This window comes from Caretta caretta, chromosome 4, assembly GCF_965140235.1.
Source record: "Caretta caretta isolate rCarCar2 chromosome 4, rCarCar1.hap1, whole genome shotgun sequence".
NCBI lineage: Eukaryota > Metazoa > Chordata > Testudines > Cheloniidae > Caretta > Caretta caretta.
In genome coordinates, this window is record NC_134209.1 from 9,506,020 (window position 1) to 9,528,078 (window position 22,059).

General features: G+C 48.8%; 1 protein-coding gene across 1 annotated transcript; it reads right to left on the reverse strand.

The window, feature by feature from the left end:
• Nucleotides 1–2,580: 2,580 nt before the first annotated feature.
• Nucleotides 2,581–12,766, reverse strand: LOC142071814 (butyrophilin subfamily 1 member A1-like). Its single transcript, XM_075127365.1, has 6 exons — nucleotides 12,610–12,766; nucleotides 5,905–5,937; nucleotides 5,775–5,807; nucleotides 4,959–4,979; nucleotides 4,828–4,854; nucleotides 2,581–3,418 (listed from the first exon to the last, which is right to left on the reverse strand). The coding sequence occupies exons 1-6, from the start codon at nucleotides 12,764–12,766 to the stop codon at nucleotides 2,916–2,918; spliced, it is 774 nt and encodes a 257-aa protein (XP_074983466.1). The 3' UTR covers nucleotides 2,581–2,915.
• Between the last annotated feature and the right edge of the window lie 9,293 nt (nucleotides 12,767–22,059).

Here is a 22,059-nt window from a genome sequence, read left to right on the forward strand (position 1 = left end):
TTAAAGCACAGTTCAGGTCCATTCTGGCTAGCCCAGAGCCCAGCCACGTTGTAGTGAACCCCATTGCTCAAGTTCTGTCTGTCTCTCAGTCTGACCTTCTTGGTCAGACTCCAGGGGAAAGCCCGACTCCTTCCAGCAGCGAGCTTTGATCCCCCACCTCACACCTTTCCCATCTTTGTTCTCGAGCTGGGGGATGTTGCTCAGCTTCCCTGTTGTGAAGTGGGGAAATCCACCTCCTCTGGGTCATTGGTTGCTAGGCAACAATGTCTTGGTGATGGGCTTTGCCATTGTCTTCACACTGGGGCTTGCCTCAGTCAGTCTTTTCCCAATGACCCATTTAGTCTCAGCTAGGTAACATGTCTCTTAGCCTGCCCTGAGCGCAAACAATCCTCTGTCTCCCACTGGCATCAATGCAACATATAGGGGCCATGTAAATAGTACAGAACATTCCCGCTGCGTGATACAGCTCTCTGGTCAGACTGAGCGCTCCGGGGCAGGGACCTGTCTGTGCTCTTTGTCTGTAGAGCTCCTAGCACCACAGGGCCCCGATCCTGACTGGGGCCTCCAGGCACTGCTGTGCTGTAAACAAATAATACCAGTAATGGACTGATAACAACATGCAAGGGCTTGACCAAAGCTGTCCAACCTTTACCGAGACCCTTTCCACAGCATTCACCGTGGGGTGGAATACAAGGGTGGGAATTACACACACACACAAACACATCCTCCAGAGTTTGTCCAGCTGTACTCGGAGATGGGTTGGAGTGGCTGCACTGGACTGGTGCCCAGGAGAGGCTGCACAGTCCTGGGGGTAGGGGCTGCTTGTGGCCAGGTGGTATTAGAGCACATGGCCATGGTAAAGGGGCAGATCTGGGAGGGAACCTGTCCTGGTTACAGGGTTATCTGCACCTCTGGCCCCTCTCTGGGCTCTCTGAGTGAACCCTTCCAGTGTCCGGGCTTGTAATGGCATGGTGAAGTGTACTATACAGTTCAGCCACTAGGTGGTGCTGTGTGTAACAGACCTTATATAAGCTAACCTCCGCCATGCCGGGCCGAGCATTAGAGGATCTTGTGGCAGGCGCATCTGTGGTGTCTCTCTAAGCCGGAGGCTCTGTAGCCAGGCCAGCTCTAGTACTGGAGCCTGACCTGCTGGTAGCAGCCCTGGAACCTGCCATCTTCCAGGGGTACATGTCAGGCCTTGTACCTGTGTGTCCATGTGTATATATATCTGCCCACTTGAAGTTTCCACTTCATGCATCTGATGAAGTGGGTTCCAGCCCATGAAAGCTTATGCCCAAATAAATTTGTTAGTCTTTAAGGCGCCACAGGATTCCTCATTGTTTTTGCTGAAACAGACTAACATGGCTATCCCTCTCAAACATGTTTAATAGTGAGGGTAATTAACTATTGGCACCATTTACCCAGAGTCGTGGTGGATTTTCCATCACTGACCATTTTTAAATCAAGAGTGGATGATTTTTTTAAAAAAAATATCTGCTCTAGTTCGAGCAGGAATTATTGTGGGGCAGGTCCCTGGCCTGTGTTACACAGGAGTCCAGACAAGCTGATCACAACAGTCCCTTCTGGCCTTGAAATCTGTGAACCTGTGAAAACAATGATCAAATCCAGGGCACAACCGAGACTGACTCCATAAGTCAGTGGTTTAACAATGATGTTGGTTTGGGTCATCAGCTCCTTAAATCATCCAATTAATAGAGGAGATGATCAGATCCTGCGGCTAACATAAGAAAGCACTGCTTTCGTTTCATCCTGCAGCAGGAGATGGGAGAAGGCGGCTGTTTTGATTTAAGAAAATCCTGTTTAGACACCAGAGACACTGGAGCCGAGGTGGGTGGGGGTGGAGAAGGCTAGCGCCCCTCAAGGGCAGTATTATGAGGATGGGGAAGTATTATGAGACTGATCTAGTTTTTGCCCCCATGCTTTGTTCCGCTCAGGCTGGGTGGGCCTCCATGGCTTTGGCATGTAAGAGTCTAGTCTCCTGTGGGCTGCAATAGTTTGGTTTAATCTTCGATGTTGGGCTTGATGTGAGCGTGCTGGGTGTGTTGGTGGCCTGTGATATAGAGGAGGTCTGACTGGATGATCTCATGGTCCCTTCTGACCTAAAACTCTACATGGAGCTGGTGTAGGACATACCTGTCATTTTGGGTTTAGGTTCAGCATTCCTGGATGCTGTGAACCCAATGATCAACACTCATCCAGAGAACCGGAGCTCCCTCCATTCCTCTGACTCCATTTCTTTCACCAGTAATGTCGCAGAACATGGTTACTGGTTAGGAATCTACTTTCTTGGAGCCTTTTATCCAGTTTGGACAATGTGATGTTTTGGGACAGGGTTTGACACATGTTCTTACCCCTTCCACTTATCAATGATGATCAATTGATAAATTACAGTACTAAGAATCAGGAAACATTCATTGATTATGTGCAATTACAGGTGTTAATTAGAGCTGAACAAAAGTTTTCATTCAAAAAATATCTTGAGGAAATTTGGCCGATTTACAAAAAGAGATTTTTTTGTGAAAACATTTGGATTTTCTTGAGGGTTTTTTTTTTTTCCATTATTACAAAATTTTCAATTTAAACCTTTCATTTGGGCAGAGGGGTCCCATTATGTATTGTTTATTGGGTTCTGTTCTATTCTATGTAGCTTCTTACACCACACTCATCACCATAATATCAGGATTTCTTCTGCTTTGCCAATTTTGAGCCCTCAACTTAGTCAAATGGTAGGATTTTCAAAACTGAAAATATTCATTCTGGAAAATTCCAAGTTTTGAGAAGAATAAAAAAATAATGGAAAATATTTAAAAATGAAAAATTAGTCCATTTCGGAAAACAACAGAACAAAAAACGTCTTTGACCAGTGAGAGGTGCTATCCCCACAATGCCATATCTCAGGGACACAGCGTGATTGGGGAGTAGACCCAGAAGAAAGGGTGGAGCTGTCCAGTGAAAGAGCTGGTGAAAGTGTAGATTGGGGCCTCCATACCAGGATGATAAAATGACACCAGGCCCCGCTCATAGTCCAGATACACTCCGATCTTCCCAGGGCTCCCAGTCAGGGGCAGGAGGGTCTCTGGGGAGGTGCGAGCCCGGTAATGGCTCCCACACTGATCCACGGCCCAGATCCTCTCCTCAGGAGAAAAGCAGATCCAGCCCTTCCTCCTGACAGATTCTTTGGCCACCCCCACAGCCCAGGTCCTACCACCTCCAACCGCTACCTCCCAGTAGTGTTTCCCCGAGGCAAATCCTTCCGAGCCCAGCACGCAGGTTTCACTGTCAAATCTCTCAGGGTTGTCAGGCACGTCCTGCTGCAGGCCCCTCCATTTCACAGATCGCCGATTCTTAGAGACCTTGAGGCTGGGATGAGCCGTGTCCGGATCCAGACTCACCATCGCTGCAGAGATGGGGCAGAGCATCAGGGGCAGAGTGCAGCCCACTGCATAGGTGCTGACTCCGTGGGTGCTACAGGGCTGGAGCACGCACGGGGAAAAATTAGTGGGTGCTCTGCACCCACCAGCAGCCAAGCTCCCCCCCCACCTCACTTCACCTAACCTCTGCCTCCTCCCCTGAGCACGCTGTGTCCCTGCTTCCCCTAGCTCCCAGTGCTTGCAGCCACAAAACAGCTGTTTCGCGGCGTAACAAGCTCTGGGAGGGAGGGGGAGGAGCGGGAACGTGGCACACTCAGGGGAGGAGGCGGAGCCGGGGAGGGGATTTGGGGAAGGAGTCCAATAGGGGCAGGGAGGGGGCGGAGTTGAGGCGGGGACTTTGGGGAAGGGGTTGGAATGGGGGCGGGGCAGGGGTGGAGTCAGGGCAGGGCTGGGGGGAGAGGAGGGGTCGAGCACCCACGGGCACCAGCAGAAGTTGGTGCCTATGCCCATCGAGGCTGTTTCCCATCCTCCCGCCAGCTCTGTCTTGGCTAGGACACTCTCTGATTTCCTGCCTCTAACTCCCAGGGATCTGCTTCTCTGCATTTCACTGCAGCTCTCCTCCCAGGCAATAGGGGCAAATAGTTCCCCTGGAAGAGCTGGGGATGCCTCTAGCTCCCATTGGGCCTGTCTGTAAGCTCTACAGAGGCCCCAGTAAGGAACGAGCTCAGGTGTTACACACACGGAGATCATTTCAACCATTAAAAGAACTCAGTAGTCACCCACCACAAAATCTGTGCTCTGGGGCTGCTACCACGTTTCCACAGCTAAGACAGCACCTGAGTTTCCAATCTACACCCGAGTTGGGAGCCCTCTATTCTAATACCCACAAAGTCCTATCAGACTCAAATTTGGTAGATTTGGTCCAGGTCTGAGGTAGAATTTTTCTACCATATTTGAACTGAATTAGCCAAAGGGCTACTGACTGACAACTCCATAAAAACAGAGATTTCACCAGAGTTCAAAAAGCATTAAGACAATTACCCGCAGCCAGTTAAGGTAATTTACACAGTTTCCTAGAACCCTTCTAGTTCATGAAGTTAATTAATAACAACACAACACATGAGAATTCACCATATGTGTCCAGTAAAACCCCAACTCTGAACCATAATTACCAACGGCTGCAAGCACCTACCCCCCTGAATTGACAGCAGGTAAGTTCCCGGCCTTAGGAGCACTCTGACTTATTGCAGTTACACTGGAGAGCTCGGGACTCCATCCTTAAGTGTGAGCATTTGTTTTATGCAAGTAAACTGGGGACGAATCTGGCATTTTCATTGACCATACTGCTCTTTCCCTGTGACTTCTGGCATGTGCGCGTTTGCTGGGCAGCAGAGTGGTGCAGGGGGTCTGACATTAAAATACCAGCTTCACTTACCTGCATTTTTGCTGACTTTACTCCAGCCTGAAATCAAACACACCAAGAGGTGAGCACTCCCCGGAGCACGGACTGCCGGCAAAGGACACAATGTCATCTGGGGTGGGGGAAAGGGGACACATGGCACTTACCAAGTTCGGCCAGGGATTTCTCTGCAAACAGAGAGACATAGGTATGCAGTCAGTTCTACAACAGCTCCTGGGTTAGGGAATCTGCCTTTAAAGGACCACTTTGCCCTCTCCACTGTGCTCTCTGCTGCCCTCTTTCCGCCCAGGTTTCCTGGCCTGAGCTCCATCCTCATAGAGCTCTTAGTGGCTTTGGGCTCTGTCAATTACACCCCCCTTCTTGGCATCTGACCCTCGCTGGGCTCCTATGGCCCTGCCCTAGCTGGGCTCACCTGTGGTGTAGTGTCCACACTCCCCATGTGCCAGGCAGCTTGGTGAGGGGCTAGGCCCTGATAACATGGCAGTGAGGGTTTAATGAGCTAACCTTGGCCCTGAACACTGGATCTCAGCTCATGGGCCCAGCAACATGAGCTGGCTCCTTCTCACTGAGTTTGTGCCTCAAAGTGTCAGAGAGTGCTAGGAGACTTTGGGACTGCGCTGAGCCCCTGTTTCCAGGGCATCAGAATCCCCCCCACCCCTCCATTCCTTTAAATTCAGTAGCAAAAAGGTACGTGGGCTCAGGCAGACCCACCAGTTTTGGATATGGACATTCCCCTGTGTGCAGATTTTAAAGGAAGGGGCTGAAATCAGGCTTATCATGGAAACTGAGCAGCAACCTTATCTATGAAGCAGTTACCCCACTCGATGATTAGTCAGAGCTCCCCGTCCGTTTGATTCCCAGAGCCTCTCCTAACAGATAGTGCAGAGACAAAAGCCAAAGTCTGTCTGACTATGGACAGTGAGAGAAACTTGTTCAAGCCTCCGGAGAGCCCAGACATTTACCTCTCTCGTTCTCCAGCTCAGCGCGCAGAATCTCTGGAAGAGAAAAGGAAGAAAGAGGCGAGGTTTCATCTTGTTGCATTAACTGGGTTATTCCTACTGTTATTTCAGGGAACTTGTCCCAGGAACTTACCTCTCTCTTTCTCCAGTTCAGATCGCAGGTTTTCTAAAGAAAGAAGAGTGAAAGAGGTGAGATTCTGGGGGGCAATGGTCCCCTCTCATACTAGCAAAGAGCTGCCATTGTATAGAACATCATAGATTCACAGAGTTCAGGGCCAGAAGGATTGTAGTCTGACCTCCTGTACATCACAGACCTTAGACCCTCACTCAGTCACTGCTGTACCAGGCCTAAGGTTACAGTTCAGTCACGGGTATTTTTAGAGAAAGTTGTGGACAGGTCATGGGCAATAAACAAAAAAATTCCCCACCTGTGACCAGTTCATGATTTATACCATAAGTCCCCCTAAGTAAATCTCAGCGGGGCTGCTGCTGGAGGGGGAGCAGGGCCATTGGCACCAGCTGCCAGGGGCCACTGAGCAGCAGCTGCTTCAGCTGCCCGAGGGACCACTGCTCAGGCGCTCTCTGGGGCCAGCCCCACCGGCTGCTGGTCAGGTGGTCCCCGGGGCCAGCTGCCCTGGACCATTCCAGCAGTGGCTGGCAGTCAGTGCACCTGGCCGTGGGGCTGTCGGGACAACTGGCTGACCTGATTTGGAAAAAGACGTTGAAAAACTGGAAAGGATGCAGAAAAGAGCCACAAAAATTATTTGAGGGCTGGACAAAATGCCTGACAGCGAGAGACTGACTTATAATAACTGGATTATTCACACACGTAAAGTTAAGCTTGTATCTAGCTGAACTGGGGCCCTGAGCTCTCTGGGCCTCAGTTTCCTGAGTGTAAAGCGGGATAAGAAAGGGTTCCTCGCCTTGTGCGGTAACTGCAGTTCTTCGAGTTGTGTGTTACTCCATGCTCTGTGTATTCACAGCCCGGCGCCTCACATCGGAGATTTTAGGTAGCCGTTTCTGTTCGGCCCACACATCCGCTCTCCCCATCTCGTGCTCCGCATTAGGTCAATATAGCGCTGTGCAGACAAACTGCCCCCAGTTCCTTCTCCACCACAGAGCTCATAGGTCAGAGCTCCAGAGCAGGGGGGAAGGAGGGCAAATAGTGGAGCACCCACAGGGACACATCTCAGAGAGCGACAGGTACGGCACCAGGTGAGGGACCCTTTCTCCTTCTTGCAGCGGTGTCTCTGTGGGTGTCTCGGCGACTCGGCAGTCGTACCCGTGACGGAGGGGTGGGGTTTCAGAGTCGAGTCTAGTCCTGAGCATCAGACATTGGAATAAAATATAGCAGAGGATGCAGGGGTGCCGGAACTGGGGGGATCAAGGGGCCAGGCCCTCCCCCCACTTTTTGCCAGCTATAAAGGCAAGTGATGGTGGGGAGAGGAGTGAGCAGCAGGCGGGGTCTTGGGGGGAAGAGGGAGTGATGCTGGGGTTTGGGGGAAGGGTTGGTGCAAGGTCAGGGGCTTGGGGAGAAGAGGTAGTGTGAGGTCAGGGCCTTGGGGGCAATGGGTGGCGTGAGCACAGGGAGAAAGGGGCGGGGCCTCAGGCGGGGCATGGCATGTGGGGTGCAGCCACAGTTCAGGTGCCTGTGGGCCCCTCACACACTTCTAAGGTGCCTCTGCTGAGATGTGGGTGACTGCATGATGTTCAGCAAATGTGTGAGCAGATGTCCACGTTTCTGCTCTGCACATGTCTGTGATCGGAACATTCTTGAGTAAGGCTGTGTAAGTGGAGAGAGATCTCCTGGAGTGAGTTTGAACTGTACAGGAAGGTGGAATGCCTTAAGTGTGATAGCAAGGGGTAATGCAGTCTGATATCCATCTTGAGAGTCTTTGTTTAGTGATTGAGGCTCCCTTAGATCTGTCTGCAATGGAAAGAAGTAGTCTGCGAGATTTTCTGAAGAGCTTAATCCTCACCAAATAAAAGGACTCTCCTGACATTGAGAGTGTGTAGTGTCACCTCCCTTTTATCCTGGTGTGGTTTTGGAAAGAAAGTGGGGAGATGGATAAACCGTGTTTATGAGGAAGTGTGAAGATATTTTCAGTAGGAACGTGGGGCACAGTCATAATGTAACCTTATCTTTGAAAACAACTGTAAACAGGGGGTATACCAATAGAGCCCCTATCTCTCCCACTCTCCGTGCAGACATAATGGCCACTAGGATTGTAGTTTTCATAGAGAGGTGTAGAAGAAAGCAGGAGGCCATGGGTTCGAAGGGAAGTCTTGTAAGAAACCGAAGGACGTGGTTGAGGTCTCATGACAGTGTAGAACATCTGATTGTGAAGACTGCAAAGAGCTACAAAAGGATCTCACAAAACTGGATGACTGGGCAACAAAATGGCAGATTAAATTTAATGTTGATAAATGAAAAGTAAACATAATCCTAACTATACATGTACAATGATGGGGTCTAAATTAGCTGTTGCCACTCAAGAAAGAGATCTTGGAGTCATTGTGGAGCATTCTCTGAAAACATGCACTCAATGTGCAGCGGTCGTCACAGAAGCAAATAGAATGTTGGGAATCATCAAGAATGGGATCGATAATATGACAGAAAATATCATATCGCCTCTATATAAATCCATGGTACGTCCACATCTTGAATACTGCGTGCAGATGTGGTCGCCCCACCTCAAAAAAGATACATTGGAATTGGAAAAGGTTCAGAAAAGGGCAACAAAAATGATTAGGGGTGTAGAACAGCTTCCGTATGAGGAGAGATTAATAAGACTGGGACTTTTCAGCTTGGAAAAGAGGTGACTAAGGGGGGATATGATAGAGGGCTATGAAATCATGAGTGGTATAGAGAAAGTAAATAAGGGAAGTGTTATTTACTCCTTCTCATAATACAAGAACAAGGGGCCACCAACTGAAATTAATAGGTAGCAGGTTTAAGACAAACACAAGAAAGTATTTTTTCATGCAACGCACTGTCAACCTCCGGCACTCCTTACCAGAGGGTGTTGTGAAGGCCAAGACTATAACGGGGTTCAAAAGGGAGCTAGATAGATTCATGGTGGCTAGGTCCAACAATAGCTATTAGCCAGGATGTGCAGGAATGGTGTCCCAAGCCTCTGTTTGCCAGAAGCTGGGATTGGGTGACAGGGCATGGATCACTTGAGGATAACCTGTCTGTTCATTCCCTTTGGGGCACCTGCCATTGGCCACTGTCAGAAGGCAGGATACTGGGCTAGATGGACCTTTGGTCTGACCCAGTATGGCTGTTCTTATGCTCTTATGTTCACACCACCATCTCAGCAGCTCACCTCTTGGGCACACAGAACACTCCTGCGGACACTCTCAGCAGGAACTTTTCCCAGGATCACAAATGAGAAATAGACCTTTCCATTCTCCACAGCATATTTCTATGTTGGGGAGTCCCAAAGATAGACTTATTCCCCACAGCCAGAAACAAGAAGTGCTCCCAGTTCTGCTCCGGAGCTGTCCTGAGTCATCACTCTCTCGGAGATGCCTTTCTCCTACATTGGAACACAGGTCTCCTCTATGCCTTCCCTCCAATTCCTCTAATGTCAAAGGTCTTGCTTGAGGAAAGAAAAGAAAGGGCCAGGGTTATACTTATAGATCCCTTGTGGCCATGACAAACATGATTCCCATACTGTACTCAACTGGCGATTTGCATGCCAATCACTCACCAGCCTGTTCCTCATCTCCCCTCTCAGGATACTGGCAAGGTCCATCATCCCAATCTACAGGTTCTCCAACTCAATGCTTCCAACGCTTAGAAATGACCTGCTCTGAGTATGTAAAGACCATGTCTACTCAATAGTGGAAGAGATTCCAGCTCTGGTGTGACTGGAAACATGTCACCCCTACATCCTCTCCACTACCACTTGTGGTAGATTGCATCCTAGAACTGAAAATGTCAGGGTTATCGCTACGCCCCATGGAAGTGCATCTCGCTGCCATCACTGCCTTCCATCGTAAGACGACAACAAGAAGATGTCTCAGGGCATGAGTAAACCTTGCCACAAATAAGAACATAAGAACGGCCAGACTGGGTCAGACCAAAGGTCCATCAAGCCCAGTATCCTGTCCTCCAACAGTGGCCAATGGCAGGTGCCCCAAAGACCTCTATCATATCCCTCCTTAGTCACCTCTTTACCAAGCTGAAAAGTCCCAGTCTTATTAATCTCTCCTCATACGGAAGCCGTTCTATGGGGTGGTGAATGCACCAGGTCCAGAGTTTCACTGCCTTGGTACAAAGGGAAGGTGAGCCTGCTCTTCCCTAGTGATTTATGGAAAACATACATGCAGTGTTCTCTATCATAATCTTTATATGCTTGCCCCAGGCAGTGGGAGGAAATGTGAACAAGTTTCCTGACTGCTCTGAGTTCCAGTAAGTAGATATGCAATGTGGATTCGAAGGGGAACCATTTGCCTTGACTAATGTTTGTGTCCAGGAGAGCTCCCCATCCCAGTAGGTATGCATCTGTTGTTATTATTAACGTTGGGGGTGGTTGAGTGAAGGGAACTCCTGAGCAGACATTGTGAGGGTCTTTCCACCAGTTGAGGGAGTTTTTGACTGTTGCGGGCATCAATAGAAGTTTGTTTATACTGTGTGTGCTTGATATGTGCTGAACCACCACTGAAGCCCGTACATGTGGAGTCTCACGTGATTTATTACAAAGGTGCCTGCCACCATGTGTCCCGGTAGTTGAAGACTATTTCTGACCAAGGTTTGAGGGTTGGCCTGTCCTGTTGAGATTAAGTTGTCTCAGGTGTTTAACCTGCATAATGGGAGGAAGGCTTTGGCCTCTGCTCCATCTAGGTAGGCCCCTATAAATTCCAGATGTTATACTCGAGTTAATATGGTCTTTTGGATGTCTACTTTTATGGACCTATTCCTCCAACTGGCTCTAGTCTTTTGTGGGGGCGTCAAAGCATCATCAAAGGAGCATGCCTTGAGCAGGCAATCATCCAGATACAGGAATATTATCACTCTTTGTTTGCAAAGGAGCACCACAACCATAGAAAGGGCCTTTGAGAACACTCTGGGTGCAGACAATGAAAGTGGTCTTGTCCCAGAGTGAATACTAGAAACCTTCTGTGGATCGCGATATGGAAGTAAGCATCTTGTAGGTCAAGGGTCGAGAACCAGTCCCCATGGTCCAGAGATGGGATTATTGCTGCCAAAGTCACCTTCTTGAAGCGTTGCATCTTTACAGATCTGTTGAGTGATCTTAGATCCAGAATGTGTCTCCAATCACCATTCTTTTTCAGTATCTGGAACTACTTGGAGTTGAAGCCCTTCCCGCTGTGTCGAGTAGGAACTGGTTCTACAGCACCTAGGTTCAGAAGATAACTTGTCTCCTGATGTAAAAGCTGCTCATGAGAAGGGCTCCTGAGGAGGGTCGGGGGGGAGCGGTAGGCAGGAGTGAGGGAGGTAAAATGGATCGAATATCCTGTGGAGATGATCTCCAAAACCCACTTGGTCCCAGTTTTGATGAAAAAGAGTAAGGCAGTTGCTAAAGTAGTGGTGATGTTTGTGTTTTTGCAGCAAATTAAAATGGGGGTGGTACCTCGGGTCCTCAAACAACAGATCAAAAATTGTGCATATATGTAGATGTCTGTAATGTTGATGATTGTGGGGCAGTTGATCTTCGCTTTTGTATTCATTGTGTTTTCTGTTGGGGTCCATAATGCCTCTGGGGAGGAGAAAATTGATCAGGCCGGGATCTCTGTGTCATCTGTGATTTATTATATCTTCTTTTTTATGCAGGTGCATAAATTCTCAGTGAATGCAAAGTGGCTCTAGAGACTTTTAGTATGTGGAGGGATTTATCCATTTTCTCTGCAAATGATTTGGATCCTTCAAATGGAAGGTCCTCCACAGTAGACAGGAGTTCCCTTGGAAAGCCAGAAAGGTGAAGCCAGGAAGCTCCGCATGCCCACTGCTGTTGAGATGAAGCAAGCAGCTGTGTCAGCGATGTTTAGAGAGGGGCCTGCAACAATGTCCTGGCAAGAAGCTGACCCTCAGTAGTGATCACCTGAAACTAATTGGAGATGGTCAATGAAGGTGTTTAATGTAGAATAATTGATATGGTTGTATTTTGCCATAAGAGCTTGGTAATTAGCAATCTTAAATTGCAGGGTCACCTAAGAATATGATTTTCAAGTTGTTTTAAGTTCTTGTCATAGGGTGTTGATTTAACATGGTGCTGTCTGCCACGTTGATTTACAGCATTGGTGACACGGGAGTTTGGGAATGGGTGCGAAAATAAAAAGTCCGAGTCTTTAGAGGGAACATAATATCTTTATCCGCTCTCTTGCATGTGGGATGTACTGTGCCACATAGTCTTTGCTGGGTCCAGCGATACCTCGTTAATAGTGAGTGCAATACAGGCTGATGATGAAGGGTGTAGGATGTCAAACAGCTTGTGTTGCAAAACCTTGACTTCTTCCAGTGGAATTTGTAGAGAATCCACTTCTCTCTTGATGAAGTCTTGAAATGGTTTGAAGTCATTTGCCAGAGTTGGTGGGGGAGGCATAACAGCTTCATCAGGAGAGGATGAAGAGACGTTAGTCACTGGAGTAATCCCTTTGTCTCATCTCACTGGCTGTTCCTGAAAGTTCTTCTATTGTGGTTCAGGGGATCTAGACAGAGAAGCAGTAGGAGATTGCCTTCTCCTACTGTGATGAGCAACACTAGGGGCCCTCAAGAATTGGAGACTATAGGCCGCCCACAGGTCCCCGTATGGTCACTGAGGTGGTGCAAAGGGCATTGATGGGTGCACCCAAGGGTGTCCATACCAACTGTGTGGGTCATGTCTCTCATGGTGGTAAGCTGGTTCTGCAGAGGTTTCTGGGTGATTTGCTCCCTGGTAGTGGGACAGAGAGCCTTCCAAGGAGACTGAGGAGAATCTGTCATCCTCCTCCTCCTCCTCGTCACTTGGAAGAGGTGGAGCTGTCATGGATGCTGTGGGAGACTCCATTGGTACTGCATGTGTGTCTGGGCACTGAGATGTGGTCAGTACCAAGAATGTGTCGGTGCTGAACCGGGGCCACTCAGGCATCTCTGAAACCAGCAAGTCTTTAGGCAAATGAAATTCCTGTGATACCAGAATAGCAGGTGGCGCCGTTGAGGGAAGCTGAGCAGACGTGGCTCATGTAGAAGGAGCTGACAGTTGTGGGAGTCTTTTGCACTCTGATAAATGGCCGGTAGTGTTGTTCTGGTCTTCTGAAGAGCCGAAGCACTTGGTATCGAGGCCCTAGAGCGCTCTATCGGAGATGAGCTAGAGGAGCTGGTTCTCTCTCTACCACCCCTTTCCCCCCAATGGTACCAAACTCCCATAGCCTGTGCCCCTTGGGTTTTTAGGCTTACTGGTGGTACCAGTAGCTGAGGAGCCAGTCGTCTCGTGGGTACCCCGTTGTAGATCAGTCAGTACCAGGGTGGTTGATCTTGTTAGGGATCATTTCTTTGTGGTAGATTCTCTACCCAATGACTTGTAGCCTGCTTTTTTGTGTCTTTTTGAGAGGAATCCAAAAATTTCCTCTTCCAAGCTGCCATAGTGTGTTGAGCCGAGGAAGTACATGGAATCGGCCACTTTGGGGACTCTTGTACGGGGGTGTGTGTCCCAGGGCCAGGGTCAGAGGCTGATCCGAGTGAACTTTCCATCATTAGTAGTCATAGTTTTAGTTAAAGGTTATTCCTAGCTTTTAATTTCAGGCAGAAAGTACACTCTTAAGGCACGTGTGACTCTCCAAGACAGCAAATGCAGTGGGAATGTACATCACTGACTGGAATTGGTTCTTGGGAGGAGAAACAACACTTAAACCTGGAAGAGCCAGGCATACCCTGTCCAGGTTTCACTTCCCCAGAGGGAGGAGGCAAGAAAGAACTAAGGACAGGGAGTTCGCTAGTCTTATAACAAAATAAAGAGGGGGGATTAGTTTATTGTTCCTTTTTTTTTTTTTGAAAAAAGGAAACAGAAGGGGAGTATGAACACTAACTGACTGAAATGCAATGAACGAACACTAATCACTCAAAACAGAAAGTAAAATATAGATGAGGTATTCTCAACTCGGAGGCTGCTGAGGCCCTGTCTCAGGTCAAGGTGGTTGAGAAGGAGCTGAGGGCAGTTTGCCCGTGCAATGCTCTATAGCTCTAATACAGGGCCCGAGACAGGGACAGCATCTGTGGGGGCTGAATAGACGCTGCTACCTAAAATCTCCGATCTGAGGCATAGGGGGCACAAATACACGTTCAGTGAAGTACCCACAGGACACTACTCGAAGAAGAATGATACTTCCTTCCTCCCACCCTTTGTCTTATCTATTTAGCCCTTCAGGCCTTCTGCCATGTGTCTCTGCATGGTCCAGCACAACGGGGCCTCCAGTTCTCTTGTAACATCACTCATAATAATGTAACTCTGCTCAACTCACGAAAGGGCAAACCGCAGAGATTAGAAAATACGGAGCGGTGCAGAGACCTTCCTTCCTGCTGACAGTGAACCAGAGTCAAGAACATGTTGAACTAGATTTGATTCTTTGCAACTAGATGTGTAACCCACTGGCGGGGTGAGTTAAAAGTCCCCCTGTGAGTCCATCCACAGAGAATACAAGATGTTACAGCCCCTAGCAGCGGTGAACTGCACCTTTCAGAGGATCTGGCCTGAGCCAGTTGGAACCCGTTGTTGTCACGCAGAGGCTCATGTCACGCAGTGCTGACTGTGGGTGCTGGAGACTGTGTTCAGATGACAAGCTATTGTCTTAAGTGTGAGGGGGCTCCTGGTCCTGCTTGAAGGCTAAGGACCCTATAGGGAAGTGTCAGTGTGTGATCTGAGGCCTGAGAACAGGAATGGTCCAGCTAGTCCATTGTCCTGTCTTCAAACAGTGGTCAGTGCCAGAGGCTTTAGAGGGAATGAACAGAACAGGCCAATTGTCAAGTGATCCATCCCCTGTCAAGTCCCAGCTTCTGGCAGTCAGAGGTTTAGGGACACCCAGAGCATGGGGTTGAATCCCTGACCATCCTGGCCATTGATGGACCTGTCCTCCAGGAACTTATCTAGTTCTTTTTTGAACCCAGGTCTATTTTTGGCCTTCACAACATCCCCTGGCAACAAGTTCCACAGGTTGACTCTGTATTGTTCAAAGAAGTGCTTCCTTTTGTTTGGGTTAAACCTGCTGCCTAATAATTTTACCCAGTAACCCCTGGTTCTTGTGGTGTGTGAAAGGGTAAATAACCTTTCCTTAATCGCTGTCTCTAAACCACTGATGATTTTATAGAATTCTATCCCCTCCCTGCGTCCTCATCTCTTCTCTAAACTGAACAATCCCAGCCTCATTCATCTCTCCTCCTAGGAAAGCTGTGCCGCATCCCTAGTCATTTTTTGTTGTCCTTTTCCCAGTCTAATATATTTTTTGAGATGGGGTGACCAGATCTGCACACAGTATTCAACGTGCGGGCATACCAGATTTATATAGTGGCAGTATAATATTTTCTGTCTTATTACCGATCCCTTTCCCAATGATTCTGTTCTCTTCTTTGGCTGCCGCTGCACATTGAGTGGATGTTTTCAGAGAACTATCCACAGTGACTCCACGATCTCTTTCCTGAGGTGTAACAGTGAATACAAACTCCATCATTTTGTATGTGTAGTTAGGATTATGCTTTCCAATGTGCATTACTTTGCATTTATCAACACTGAATTTCATCTGACATTTTGTTGCCCAGTCATTTGTGAGATCTCTTTGTAATTCTTTGCAGGGAGCTTTGGACTTAACTGTCTTGAGTAATTTTGTAACATCTGAAAATTTTGTCCCTTCACTGTTTACATCTCCAGCAGCCAGTGTGCAAAGAGCCGGCCTAGACAAGGAGGGGAACAGTTGTGCTGTTCTGCCTTAAACTCACAGACTTTATGGCCAGAAGGGACCATCAGGATCATCTAGTCTGACCTCCTGCACATCGCAGGCCACAGAACCTCGCCCACCCACTCCTGTAACAGACCCAGAACCTCTGGCTGAGTCACTGAAGTCCTCAGATCATGATTTTAAAGAGTTCAGGTCACAAAGACTCTGCCATTTACACTAGTTTAAACCTGCAAGTGACCCATGCCCCATGCTGCAGAAGAAAGGGAAAAAAAACACCAAAAAACAAAAAAATCCTTGGGTCTCTGCCAATCTGACCAAGGGGAAAAGTCCTTCCTGAACCCAAATATGGTGATCAGTTAGACCCTGAGCCAGCTTTGTGTCTCTCTGTTTTTGGGTTTTGTTGTAGTAATTGGTCCTGCAAATTTACCCTAATAATGAGCTCAACTGTGAGACAGGAGTGAAAGCTCACAAAATGTCACAATAAGCTATAACAATGAATCTGGAGGGGAAAGGGTGAAAAGGGGAGGGAGACAGACTGAATTAGTCCACACAAAAATGCCTCCTGATAGAACTCAAAGACTGTGTTAAGATCATGCCTGGTAAACAAGAGAAGTGTGGGATCAGAAATCAGTGAAACAAAATTTGTCAGAAATTAGGCCTAAATGGTGGACAAAATAATGAGCGGACGGGCTATTCCACCCCTCACTCCATTTTGGGGTTCTTAAAAAAAAGATTTTGGCGGGAATATATTTGAAGAGATGCAGGGTACTGCTATTCTGGCTGAAAGAAGGGGAAGGAGTGAGCTTCACCATCATGGCTGCCACTCCTCCCTCCCCTGGAAGCCCAGGCCTTCTTCATCCTAATCCTGAGAGATGTCCTGACCAGACCAGGCCAGAGAGAGGGACCCAGAAGGCAATGCCACGTCCACCAGCTCTGGCTGACTCCTGAACACCACGTGCAATGTGATGTCTGCCCCCACCAATGCGTCCTTTTCCTGCTCTTTATTAGTTCTTCTCCTTCCAGTCTCTCTCCTTTTTCTTTCTGTCTAATAAGAATCTGGCTTAGCTGGCCAAGAATGCTTATTTTGCAGCACTGCTGTGATCCTGCGACCAAAGAGGCAGTTAAAAGCTATGCCCCAAACAGCCCAGTGCTGGTGTGATTTTTCCAGAGTGGCTGATCAGAATATGGGCTGGCTTGCGTTTCTCCGCAGTGAGGCTGCCAGCGAGAGGCAGCACCAGAACAGAAGCTGCATTTTCTCTCTTTGCTACTCTTCTTTCTCGCTGTTTGAAAGAGGTGCCGGCATCAAAGGAAAGGAGCATCATACGCTGGAGAGAGGCAAAGGTGGGACAGCTGGGGTGACTCTTGACTCTGCAGCCAGGGAGAGGAGGAACTGACTCCCTCCCAGTGTCACACAGCATATTGTCGAAATACTTCTTTATTGTGAATGATGATTTACAGTTTAATATATTCCTAAGAGAGTATTTGATGTTATTTCTATTCCATCATTATTCCATACTTTCTATTATGGCTCCATGTCTAGTTGGCAGCTGGTATCTAGCAGAGTGCCCCAAGGGTCGGTCCTGGGGCCGTTTTTGTTCAATATCTTCATTAATGATCTGGAGGATGGCGTGGATTGTACCCTCAGCAAATTTGCAAATGACACTAAACTGGGAGGAGAGGTAGATACCCTGGAGGGTAGGGATAGGATACAGAGGGACCTAGACAAATTAGAGGTTTGGGCCAAAAGAAATCTGATGAGGTTCAACAAGGACAAGTGCAGAGTCCTGCACTTAGGACAGAAGAATCCCATGCACCGCTACAGACTAGGGACCGAATGGCTAGGCAGCAGTTCTGCGGAAAAGGACCTAGGGGTTACAGTGGACGAGAAGCTGGATATGAGTCAACAGTGTGCCCTTGTTGCCAAGAAGACCAATGGCATTTTGGGGTGTATAAGTAGGGGCATTGCCAGCAGATCGAGGGACGTGATCGTTCCCCTCTATTCGACGTTGGTGAGGCCTCATCTGGAGTACTGTGTCCAGTTTTGGGCCCCACACTACAAGAAGGATGTGGAAAAATTGGAAAGAGTCCAGTGGAGGGCAACAAAAATTATTAGGGGACTGGAACATATGACTTTTGAGGAAAGGCTGAGGGAACTGTGATTGTCTAGTCTGCGGAAGAGAAGACTGAGGGGGGATTTGATAGCTGCTTTCAACTACCTGAAAGAGGGTTCCAAAGAGGATGGATCTAGACTGTTCTCAGTGGTAGCGGATGACAGAACAAGGAGTAATGGTCTCAAATTGCAGTGGGGGAGGTTTAGGTTGGATATTAGGAAAATCTTTTTTCACTAGGAGGGTGGTGAAACACTGGAATGCGTTCCCTAGGGAGGTGGTGGAATCTCCTTCCTTAGAAGTTTTTAAGGTCAGGCTTGACAAAGCCCTGGCTGGGATGATTTATTTGGGGATCAGTCCTGCTTTGAGCAGGTGGTTGGACTAGATGACCTTCTGAGGTCCCTTCCAACCCTGATATTCTATGGATCTTTGATTTTATGATTCTAGGGACACCATCATAGGACCTAATCACATCAGCCACACCATCATGGGCTCGTTCTCCTGCACATCTACCAATGTGATGTTTGCCATCATGTGCCAGCAATGCCCCTCTGCCATCTACATTGGCCAAACCGGACAACCTCTATGCAAAAGAATAAATGGACACAAATCAGACGTCAAGAATTATAACATTCAAAAACCAGTCAGAGAACACTTCAACTTCCCTGGTCACTCAATTTCAGATCTAAAAGTCGCAATTCTCCAATAAAAATACTTCAAAAACAGACTCAAACCAGAAACTGCAGAATTGGAATTAATTTGCAAACTGGACACTGTTAAATTAGGCTTGAATAAAGACTGGGAGTGGGTGGGTTATTACACAAAGTAACAACTATTTCCCCATGCTAAGTTTCCCAACTGCTGTTACTCACACCTTCCTGTCAACTCTTTGAAATATGCCATCCTGATTTTCACTACAAAAGGTTTTTTTCCTCCTGCTGACAATATCCCACCTTAATTGATTCGTCTGTTAGAGTTGGTATGGCAACCCCCATTTTTTCATGTTCTCTGTGTGTATATATCTTCCGACTGTATTTTCCAGTGGATGCATCCGATGAAGTGGGTTTTAGCCCATGAAAGCTTATGCCCAAATACATTTGTTAGTCTCTAAGGTGCCACAAGTACTCCTCGTTTTGTTTTGTTTTTGCTGATACAGACTAACACGGCTCCCACTCCGAACTAAATGATTGCATCTCTCCCCACTACAGATCAAGAAGCACAAAGAACACCCTGGAAACCAGGCCTTTAAACGTTAGGAAACATCAGAGTTAAGGTGACGTGTATATACTTCGCGCAGTGCTGTTGTGCATGTGTGTTATGATACAGACTCACAAGTGTGGCCTTGGGGTCAATTCCCTGCCCCCCACAGCATCAATTTCCTCCAGACTCCCAAGGGAAGTGGTGCTTCCTCCATCCCTTGATGAGATGCCTTTCTGGAGTCTGCTTTTGTCCAAAACTCGCTACTGCGCCATGCAGGAGGCCTGTGATTTGTAGGGGGGCCAGATGAGATGATCTAAGAGTCTCTTCTGGCCTTCAAGTCTCCAAATCTCCGCAAAACCGAGTGCGGCACATTGAGCATCCTCTGATGGTTCCACGTGTGGCCTGCGTGAACCCTTGCACGACCACTGAGTGTGTGGGGGTGACCCAGGGGGAGCAGCTCAAACACGCACAGGAGCCGGCTCGGGGCAGGACATGAGCCCTGCAGGGCAGGGGTGGGGGTGGCAGTGACATCACAAGGGCCTTTTGCAGCACTCAGCTGATTGGTGAAAGGAGGTTGGGAGGCGGTGACCTCACAGAGAGTCCACGACAACGGCCAGGGAGGACAGGCTGCAGGGCAGGGGGATCTCAGAGACCCCCGGGGCTTTGCTGCAGGGAGTCTCCTTCTGGAGGTGTCTCCTTGAGGACTGAGAGAGAATTCAGGGTCCCGTATGTGAGCGCGAGGTGGAGCCTCTCTGGAGTTTTCTCCTTTCCCACTGCTCATTGAGCGAGAAGACAGACGTCCCTGTGGAGAAGGGAAGAGCCCCAGAGAGGTTTGGTACCGAGGCAGCCTGATCCGCCCGGTGCTGGCCAAATTCTCGGCACGGAAAACAGGAGGTTAAGGTGGGACAATTTTCCCCCAGCTAGGCCTTTGTCCCTTCGAGTCTTTGGGGTTTGACATTTTTGGTTTCCCTTTTCCTGCTTCCCTCCATCCACTGGCAAGGAGGGGGCTGCTCTGTCGCCCTCATGGTGGGAGGCCTCCCAAAGAGATGGGACAGGAAGCGTGCTCTGAGAGTGATCCTCACCGGTGACCTGAGCCATCCCTGGGCCATCTGGGGAACCCTCAGCCCACCGCCAGAGTCTCCACGCTGATTGCTGAGCAGGGGGTCTCGTGGCAGGGAGGAGACTCAGGAAGGACTTTGTTGTTCTCTTTTAAGGCCCAGCAAATAAGCCAGAACCAATCATCTGCTTGGTGAATTGTTCTCCTTCTCGCTGCTGATTGTCTCTGAGCCGTTCCTGGTTCTCGCTGGTGTTCTCGTGCTTCTAAAACACTTGCTGAAGAATCAGTGTGAATGGTTGATGGTCTGTAGCTCATTGCAGATCCCTTTATTCTGATCCTTCAGTGTGTGAAACTCCAGACTGATGGTTCGTTTGAAAGTCAGGACACCCGGGTCCTGTTCCCAACTCTATCCCGACAGGTTGTGTGATGGAAGACAAGGCCCTTCACCTTTCTCAGCCTTCGTTTCTCCCTCTGTCAGTTGGGGAGAACAATCCTCTCACACCTACCTCCTGGTGTGGGGAGGGTGGGGAGCTGTGGGGACCTGTTTGAGAGCGTCACTCGGAGCAGTGTATCATAGGAGGTGTCCTGTCGGGTTGAGTCATTCCAGAGGATGATGTTGTGCAGCAGAACCCCGTTTTCCCAACCTGGCGTGACACAGCTTTGCATGTGAACCGAACCAAGGGCGCACACAGGTCCAGAAGCCGGCGATTTCTCCTTTGGCCGCTAGATGGCGCTGCAGCCTCCCACTTCCCCCTTCTCCTGGTCAGCGCAATGGGGGTTAGTCTCCCCAAAAAGAACGCCCGTCTCGCTTTGAACGTCCCTTGACGTGCACCCTGTGGACTGTCGGGATACGTGTCCAAAAGTTGCAGGGCTTGTTTCATGGTCTACACAACGACAATCTTTCTTCCTTTTTAGACGTGACGACCTTTTTGGTCAAGATCCTTGATTATTCAGGGACTTATCCCAGAAAACCAAAATATTTGGGACATAAGACTTGTCTGGAAGTGCGCACAGGGCTAAAGTGTTTTTGGCCATAGCAGGTGCCTTGTCACAAGAATGACGTCCATCCCCCTTCCAAAGAAGCCCCAAATGAGCTGTTACCAGAATTGCCCTTTACCTTGGGGTACGCCTATTTGTTAGGATTCCTCTTCTGGTGGGGGGGGGGAGATTCTGCAATTCTGTCAATGTGCTGCTTTTGTCACTTGAGTTTTCCTATGGATCGCTACTCCTTCCTTCTGCAAGTTCCCTCCCAATGGAGCTACCCTGCAGGACCTCGGTTCCCCAGGGCTGGGGTCTTCCAGCCCCCAAATGTGATGAACATGAACAGACACACAGGCACACACACATGAACATAGCATGTCAGAGAGGACTGGGTCATCAGCACTCACAAGCTGACCCCTGATGTGTCCCGGGACTCAGTGGGCTGGATCGAACAGCAATTTAATGCTGGTCCCCTCACATGTCCTTGGACTCAGAGGGCTGGGCTGAGCAACACCTTAATCTGCCACCCTCCTCTGCCCCCAGGTTCAGCACCTCCCTATCCCCGCCTTCACCCCACAACCATTCTGCTAGTAACCCACTTGATGAGCAAACCCCGAGGACTTTTGGGGCTGCAGGGATATTTAGCTTGGGTACAAGGAGCGTTGCTGCAGAGTGAATGGAGAAGCCAAAAACACCCATGGAGGTGGGGTGGGGGGGCTAGCAAACTATAACTGATTACAGGAGGCAGGGTCAGGAGGCTATTCCTAGAGAGAGACAGAGGCACAGAAAGAGACAGATGGATCTCAGCACTCCTTGAAGCTGGATTCGATCAGGGTTCCCAGGTGGCCTTGGTAGCTGAGGGACCGGAGCGCTGGAGCCAGGCAGAGCCCCCAGCACAATCAGTCAGGAAAAGCGAATGAGGAGGACTTGTGGCACCTTAGAGACGAACCAATTTATCTCAGCATAAGCTTTCATGGGCTAAAGCCCACTTCATCAGATGCATGCAGGGGAAATACAGCAGGAAGATATAGATATAGCGATACAGAGA